The sequence below is a fragment of the Tripterygium wilfordii genome, chromosome 15 (assembly GCF_013401445.1).
Source record: "Tripterygium wilfordii isolate XIE 37 chromosome 15, ASM1340144v1, whole genome shotgun sequence".
NCBI lineage: Eukaryota > Viridiplantae > Streptophyta > Magnoliopsida > Celastrales > Celastraceae > Tripterygium > Tripterygium wilfordii.
Genome location: NC_052246.1, coordinates 5613007 through 5621627, shown reverse-complemented (window position 1 = coordinate 5621627; position 8621 = coordinate 5613007). Strand labels below are relative to the sequence as shown.

The following is an 8621-nucleotide window of genomic DNA, read 5'->3' as shown; positions in this document are numbered from 1 at the left end:
TGTGTTTGGACTATTTGCTGCATGAGATAGCTATGTTTTTGAGACAATATAATGATATGGACTCTTATTTATTTTATAAATTATTTGGGTTAATTGAGTGATTGATATGCCATGAAATTACAATTCCAGTGAGTTATTTGAAACAAAGTGATAAGTTCTGGTTTGATTACAATCGTCATTACAAGTGTCAAGCCACATCAGCCTAAATTAGTTCATTTTGATTATATTGTGCCACGTGGGATGGTTGACTATCCGAATTGAGCGAAATCTGTCTATGTGATTACTTTGGAACAATTTAGAAATTTAGATATCCAAATTGAAAAGTTTGAAAAATGGGTGATTGAGTTGAATTTGATAAGATATTTCAGTGATCAAAAATTATCTTTCCTCTAAGAATTTTGTTGGGGAGCATTGCATCAGAATCCGAGTGCATCAAAAAATGAGCAAGGGTTCTCATAAATTCATATAGCCAATTTGTAAATTTAGGATAAAAACTTGTTTGATGATGTTGAAATGTCAAATTACGAAGTATTAAAAGCCCATTAATGAAGTCAAAGGCTCACCATACTATCTTAGAAACAGGAGTCCAATACCCAGGCCCACGGCCCATTATAAACGAGTCTCTTCCGTAGGCGTAAACCACTTCTTGTTATTTGTTAAGCTCCCATCTCTACCTTTTGCCACCACATAACACGCAACCATGCTCCTTGCCTGCACAGACTGCATCTTCTCCGCTTCGATGCTCAATCCCATCTCTCGCAGCTACAATTCGTTGTCCTGGAGGGGGCCGAGTCATAACTCACTCAGCCGAGCAAGGAAAATTCGGCGACTCTGCATAACGAGTTTGATCACCAACCCTGAATCGTTCGAAGTAGGCCGACTCATTGGCAGCTACGGCTTCATGAATGTCACAAGGTAACAGTTTTAGGGGTTTTGATTTCTCTGTTAGATTCTGTATTGTTTGCCAGGGGACTTGTCTTGTGTGTTTAAAGATAAGTCCGAACAGTTAATCCCACCAGGGCCTTGCTTAGCCCATGGTGTTTGTTTGTCCTCGTGGAGAACTTGCTCTGGATATGTATGTCTATACGAATGTATCTGTGTACACATTTGGGGTTTTCAGGACCTCGATCCGGAAGTCAATTTGGTATGCAGTACGCTTGTTCTCCGTTTTTGTTTTTTGTTTATGGAGGACAGCATTAAATGAAGCATTAGATGTTAAATTGTATGGTAAAACCACTTTGAAGATGTCTTTTAAATTATTAAGGGGATAAACTATAAAGCTCTTAGGCCATTTAGTGGATAAGCAGAACGCCTTCACTGGCCATTTTCTTTGTTTCATTCCTGTATATATCAAGTCAAGTCATTCTCCTTACCTTCATGCTTTTAAGACGTGTATATCTCTTTTTTTGCTCCTGGTACTTTTAATTCATGTGCCATGATTTTATTTTCAATGACTAGACAAGGGTTTCTTTTTGGATACTTTTTAGGTAGTATTGGGCTCCTTTTAGTTATTCAGGATTTGGGGAAAGAAGAGTTCTGAAGACGCGTTTCATAGACTTAACCATTATTTTGTTGTAGGGCAATTATAAACAAAAGTGAACATAAACTTTTAGTCATATATGGTTGATGTTGATGGTGGCATGTGGTCGTTATAGAAGTTAAAAGAAAGGACAGCCGTTTGAAACAAAAAAAATATTTAATAGCCTCATTGGAGTTATTTCCTTTATTATTCTAAAAATGAGGTTGGCGATCCCAGTAAGGTCTTGACTTGATGCTCACTTGTTTTCTTCATTTGTTTAGCTTTGTTTAAAAAAAAGTAAACAATTCTTGTGCACAAGGCCTCCACACTAGGTGGGGTCGGGACAAGCAGGATGTACGTAAATCTTACCCCCACATAATTTGTGAAATGATTGTTTCTAGGAATTGAATTTGTGACCTCTAGATTACACCATTGTAACTCTACCACTGGGGCATATCTTCGCCTTTAAAACAACTCCCGTGCACAAGGCTCCACAGTGGGCGGAATCGAGAATATGCAAGATATATGCAGTCTTCCCCTGCATAATATGTAGAGAGGTGGTTTAGCTTTTTCTAGAACTTCCTAAATCCTAGGAAATGACTTTTTATAATTGCAATTACTTCTTTTTTTCAGCTATTCAGGTTTTCAATCAGGTGCAGAAGTTGAATTTTCTTCTAGAGCTCTGGGGCAATTGGGACTTCAGGATGTGGGAGAAGGCAGTGTAAAAATCAGGTGCATTTTCATGGATGGATGAGAATTGTACCATAGGCATAGATAATGACACTAAGATAAGTGGATTCAGTATCTTTTCTTGCTACTGATACTATTCATGGCAGTTATTTTGCAGACTTTATGAAGGTAGAATAGCACAAGGTTCACTTAGAGGAACTCCAGTTATTTTTAAGGTGGTTCTCAATTTATCTGATCCTTTTTTTTCATGAAAATTTTAGTGAAATAATAAATAACGGGATTCATTTAATAGAATAATTATTTTTTTAAATTTTTTTTGAGTTGTTAAATAGCTTTAAATTTGCAAAAGGGCAAGCATTGCTGCAATTGCTATATGTAATTTCATTTTTGATAATATACTAAGCTCTTTCCCTTTTATATTGATGAGCATATGTTTCAACGAAAGGACCTGCACTTATGTGATTCGCTTGTTCCTTAGTTATAAGTTGTGGGGCTTTGTCCTTACTTTCTACTCTATGCTATGGCAGTAGATAGTTGTTTTTAAAGCAGCTGCTTTTTGCTTTTGTATGTGTATTCAGACTTGAAATTTTTGAAGAGAAATGTTGTGTGCTAAATTGAGTCTTGCCGAACTTTACTGTTATGTGATTTTGATTTGGTTTGGTTCTTGAACTCACTATAATCCTCTCAAGCATAACATACTTAGCCATGAAGGTTTTTCCGGGGCGACGAGCTGGTGGAACTGAGGCTGATATGATGGCCGCAAATGAGCTAAGTGCTCATGTTTTCCTTCAGGTAAAGCAAAGAAGTATTTTAAAGTGCCAACGGGATATGCGTTATATTTAGGGTATTCTCTTGCTTCTGCGCAGCAGTATTTTAGTTTCTCAGGGTGAATGAGTCATACTGATTGATGCTTGTTATTGTCTTGCAGAGCAGTTCAAAAGGTGTCTGTCAGAACCTTGTGCTTCTTCTTGGTGGGTTTGAGACAAAAACTGGAGAGCAGGTTTGTCATACAATTTTATGATTGCCATATTTACGAAGTGCATGGAATTATCTGTGTTGGTAAATTTAAAGTGAACCAAAAGTAATGCTCTACAGTGGCTTGTTTTCCGTAACGATGGGAAGTACAGTGCAGCAGATTATGCAAAGGTTACCAGTGAAAACATGACAAAAAGCCGTTCCCTCGAACAGAACTATTGGAATCATTTTGATAATGAGCAAGCAATTAAACGCAGAAGCTTTTTTGTTATGAAGCTGTTTCAGGGTGTGATGAGTGGTCTGTCTTACATGCATGACCATGAAAGATTACACCAGAGTCTTGGACCATCATCTGTTGTTCTCAAGTAAGTTCCATAGGTATCTCCTTAGCTGTTCTCAAGTAAGTTCCAGAGGTATCTCTTTAGCTATCATATTTCTGAACTTTTGTATTAATGTGGCGCATATGGTTGCTCATTTGCGTCTTGCTCAAAAGAAAAAATGAAAAAGGTTGTTCATTTGTGTCGATAAAAGTTTACAAGATAATATTCTTGTCAATGCCAGTACAATGACTGAGAGAGATGCTGCTTACTTAGTTCCACAACTTCGGGATCTAGCCTTTTCAGCTGATATTAGGTACAGTTTTCTTCCTTTTATATTTATTTAGATCATATTTCAGCGTACAGTTCAACGAGGAACTATTTCTCTTTACATTTCCATGTGTTTTATATGGATATTAATTAGTGGAGGGAAATCGTATATTCTATTGGTATTATGATAATTCATAATTGTTTTGTGGTCTGCCTCCATATGTGATTTCAAAAACAATAACATAACTACAACAATAGAATTGCTCATTCACTTGTAAAAGATAAGCTGTTATTTCACATATGATATTTGATAAAGCTGTTCAATGTATGACGAGATGCCCCACTTTTGTTTGCCTCTGGGACCGTTATGTAAATTAAATTACAATACACAACCATTCTTCAGATGGCCAATGTGGCTGATTTTGTAGCTAAGTTATGTCATTTAATTGAGGAAACTGCAAATACTTGAGAGAAGAATATATATTTTCCAACTATTCACATTGTATATTTAATCTTATGACCAACCCGCCATGAGGACCTAAGAACTCGGTACAAGTTTACTCCCTTATTGGAGTGAGGATCGCCTGTGTATATGGAGGCGATTGAGAGTTGACCCCTAACCGGCGTAAGGATCTCTTGGCAAAACTACTCATCGGTCTTAAATTTGTATTCTAGGCACCATCTTGTTCCTGGAGACTATGCTAACCAGCGAACTGATTAAAGGATCTTCAATTCTTTTAACTTGAAATACCAAAAAGGTATTAGGGCATGTGTAATTAACTTAAAAAGGTATTTTTGGCATTTTATCATAAGAAGATGGAGAGGAAACTAAGATGAGACTCCATCCTTTTTCTTTTTTTTTTTCTGTGCTTAAGATGAGACTCCATCATTGTAGAAGATGTCTTGCTATTAGTTCTATATTCTTTTCTTTCAGTTATCAAAGCCTGGCTGTATTTTTATTTTTACTTTTTTTGAGGACGAGGAACCTGTCCGAGGTTATGCCTCATGGGATCCAACCCTGCTGACTAAACCCTGGATAGAAGCAGCTACTCACAAACCAAATTATTGAAAAGCATGTAATTGGATGTCATCATAACTAATGACAGCGCCTTTTGAATTTAGATGGTTATCAAATCATTGTTTTATTAGGACTTGGAAGTGCACTCAAATATTATAAAGCCTGACAAAATTAATGAAAGTAAGCCCCCCTCCCCCTTCTACACACACCATAAGAAGAAAAGAAAAACCCAACACAAATTTTTGTGTATATAAAGGTCTTTTCTTTCCCATTACAATCGTGTGGCTTGTCAGTTATCCATATTTAGAAGAAGGTCCTGGAACATTGTCAGAGGGACTCTGGAGAAGGGCGTCCACTGCTGGTGTCTTCACTCCCATGGAGAAAAGAGCATTTGGAATAGCTGATGACATGTAATTTTTGAATTCATTTTCATCAATGTGGGATTGGGATCCTTAAGCTTTCACTTCAATACGTGGTCTTTCTTCTCTTGTCACAGATATGAAGCAGGTCTTCTTTTTGCATATTTTGCTTTTGTTCCATTTTGTGAAGCAGGCGCTATGGACAGCCTTTCTTTGCAAGTAAGTTCGTTTGCTTTGGAATTTCCATCAATTCTAGCATAGATTTTATCATCATACAGGTGAGGCTGGCAAGTCTTGACGCAAAGTAAATAAAGAAATATATAGATGAGATTATGGAAATAGGTTCACCAATAACCCTTTACTTTGAATGCATGAACTTTCAGAGGCTCTTGGAGAGCACTTTCCGACTTGATCTAGAAGCTACAAGAGAGTAAGTTGTCGGTTATATGCCACAAATGATGTATTTGTCACTTTGATAATATAATTCTTCCTCTACACCATCTAAACTTCAGTTTCCAGTAACATAACTTCATGAAATATTGAGACTCAGGTTGTGGAATATTTTCTTTTTTCTGGTTTGTTTGATTCTGGACATTTTCCTTTGATCGTAACTAATCTATTGCATGGTACACATGGTTGGCTTTTAAGCAATCTCTCTGTAGGGAGTCCTTTATATATGCTACATACGATGTTCTACAAGTAAATTACTTCAAATAAAAACTAGGACCTTCACCCCGGCTACCTTTAACCATTGCCCGAATCATATGTTAAGTAGCTAAAATGGTCTTCAGCATTTGAAACATATTTTCGAACATTGCTCTGCTGATATACAATATGAAATTTTAATGGATGGAATTACAAGAAAAAGTGAACATGTTGGATTAGGTTTGGCATTCTGCTAACAAGTTTATGGACCATCTGTCATACTTGCTGTAGTGTCTTAATTAAGCTTACATTTGGTAGTATGACCATTGTATCAACTTGTATTCGTCTCTAATTCTTAAAGTGGATTGTATTAGTTCATTTAATCTCCTGCTTTTGAATAATATTTTAGCAGAGTCTTTAATGGTCGGCTCTCTTTTGCTGACTCCTATATGTTTGTTTGCCTTTATTTTATGTGCAGGTATTGTCTAGCAGATGACCGCTTACTCGAAGCTGTCAAGTTTCTTGATCTTGGTGATCGTGCTGGTTGGGAATTACTTCAGGTATGACTACTTTTGTTATCTTGTTGACCTAAGCAATTTTTGTCACTTATCTTGAATATCATGGAAAGAGGGCACCAAGTGGGGTGCAACGTTCTACCTCAAAGCCAAGAAAGTAACTAATAAATGGTAGTAGCATCTGACATAACATTAAAATCTTTTTCATTACAATTTTCAACCAAAGGAGATATGAATAAGTTATAGGACGATTGGCCACTCTGCCTTTAGTTCATAGCCAATAAATTGGCATTCTAGACATTGCCAAGTATTATCAACTCACTCTTGTCTAGATTCACCTTAGATTTGTCATTACTTCAAAGGAAAATTAGTTTTGATAGACCTCCACCCACAATACTTGTACAGTCTACTAAACAATAGAAGAGAGTCATTATCTCCCCCCCCCCCTTTTTCTCTCCTGATGTATTCTAAAGCACTCAACTATACAATTTTCCACCATGTTTCTCCGCCTCTTAGAACAAAGGGACTTCATCCTTGACCAAAATGCGATATTTGTGTTTATGAAGATGGAAGGAGATGTTACTCACTTCATGATTCACTTAGACCGATAATCTCTGTTCGAATATGTATAAATGATGTGAAACGTCCCAACCCAACAAGTTAGCTTATTGGGTTGAATGACAAAATAACTAATCTCAACATCGTATCGAAGCACGAGGTTTGGGTTCAACTTTTGCTTCTACAATTTAAATCCCCATTTGTTGTTGCCCTAAGTGTGGGTCTTTGTGTGCGTTTGTTGTTACCCCAAGTGAAGGTCTTGTGTGAGGGTAGCCCTAGTGTCGGGCCTCGTTTATTATGCATGTGTTAGGCAGTCGGATTATCCAACCCACATGTGAGGGGAATGTTAGAATATGTATAAATGATGTGAAACGCCTCAACCCAACAAGTTAACTTATTGGGTTGAACGACAAAGTAACTAATCTTAACAATCTCCAAATGCCGTTCTATTTGTCAAAGAAAAAAAGAAAGTATTTGCATGGTCAAAGGCATTCTCCAACTCACGTTTATATAGATCTTCAGTAGCCTTTTTCTTTAAATGACAATCAACCCAGTGTCCAAAAGTTTATTCTCATTAGCTTCCACTTTCCTGAGTTTACAAGCCAACACCACGGACATCAATTTTATACACACATCCAGCAAGCCTTGTCCTATAATTTGGGAATTTGCATTTTGTAAACCACAATGTCCTAGATCTTTACTCCAAGCTACCCCGTTCATTTCAATGAGTTTTTCTCATGTATACTACCCCTCTCTAGTTTGCCTTCTCTCAATCCTTAATGGTTCAACCATATTTTTTCAAGGGATTCATGGAATGCTACTTACCTCCAAGAAATTCGACAATGGTTGAAAGCGGGTCTAGATATTATAAGGTTAATATGATCAGGTTGTCCAAGAGAAAGTCAGATTAGGTTTTGTTCTATCTTGAAGCCTTGCAGTCAGTAGGGTCCTGTAGGTTGTGAATTAAATATTCTTTATTTTGTTCTTGGCAGAATTAAGTTTCATGTGTACTGAATTTTTGAATAGGATAGCTGCATTTTTTCTTTACTTGATTTGGTTTCTCTTATGGTCACCAGATATTCTCGGTATTTTAGTAATTGTTGCCGATGTCTTGCTCTACAACATTGTTATGATTGGATGCAGGCAATGCTGAATCCTGACTTTAGAAAGCGGCCAATTGCTGAAACTATTCTCAAGCATCGATTTGTCACTGGCGCTGTTCTTTAAGTCATAGGCTTAGAGCAACTTGTTTTGTAAAAATAATAAAATTCACTGTAATCTAGTGTTCAATTAATTGAAAGGAAATTCTTTAATGACGCTTTTTCATGGAAATATTTGGAGTTCCACTAGATAGGGAGGTTTTGCTCACCACAGACCAACCTCCATTGATGGATGGTTTACAATAGCAGGTATTATTATACTGTTGACAGGTATTAGGATTATATGTTCATTTAATCTCCAACAATCTTAAGACAGTATTTATGGCGAGATCATTGCAACAATTGACACAAGACTTTGTCAAGTCTTTTCAAAATAAAAAACAAAATTATTTTGAAAAATCTCTAACATATTTAACCCACACACATAATCTACCACAAAACTTCATGAGCCCTAGTAGCTTTTACCTTTCTGTGGCTTCAATATTGTCTTCATGCGTGAATTGTGAAATACAACTTTGACATTACAAATTATGGCTTCTTCTTCTCTCCTTCATTGATCTTTCTTGTTTATGATCCTCCTCTCTTTGCCTCTCAA

General features: G+C 36.7%; 1 protein-coding gene across 3 annotated transcripts; it reads left to right on the top strand.

The window, feature by feature from the left end:
• The first annotated feature begins 663 nt into the window (after nt 1-663).
• LOC120016028 lies at nt 664-8179 on the top strand. 3 transcript variants are annotated; one of them, XM_038868597.1, is made up of 12 exons: nt 664-915; nt 2153-2251; nt 2367-2424; nt 2921-3001; nt 3138-3209; nt 3305-3549; nt 3746-3817; nt 5083-5199; nt 5286-5367; nt 5532-5578; nt 6272-6353; nt 8010-8179. In XM_038868597.1, the coding sequence occupies exons 1-12, from the start codon at nt 701-703 to the stop codon at nt 8091-8093; spliced, it is 1254 nt and encodes a 417-aa protein (XP_038724525.1). In that variant the 5' UTR covers nt 664-700; the 3' UTR covers nt 8094-8179. The 3 variants fall into 3 exon arrangements, with proteins under 3 accessions (XP_038724525.1, XP_038724526.1, XP_038724527.1); XM_038868598.1 differs by having other exon boundaries at nt 874-915; nt 2356-2424; nt 2913-3001; XM_038868599.1 differs by lacking the exon at nt 664-915 and having other exon boundaries at nt 2200-2251; nt 2913-3001.
• Nucleotides 8180-8621: the final 442 nt, after the last annotated feature.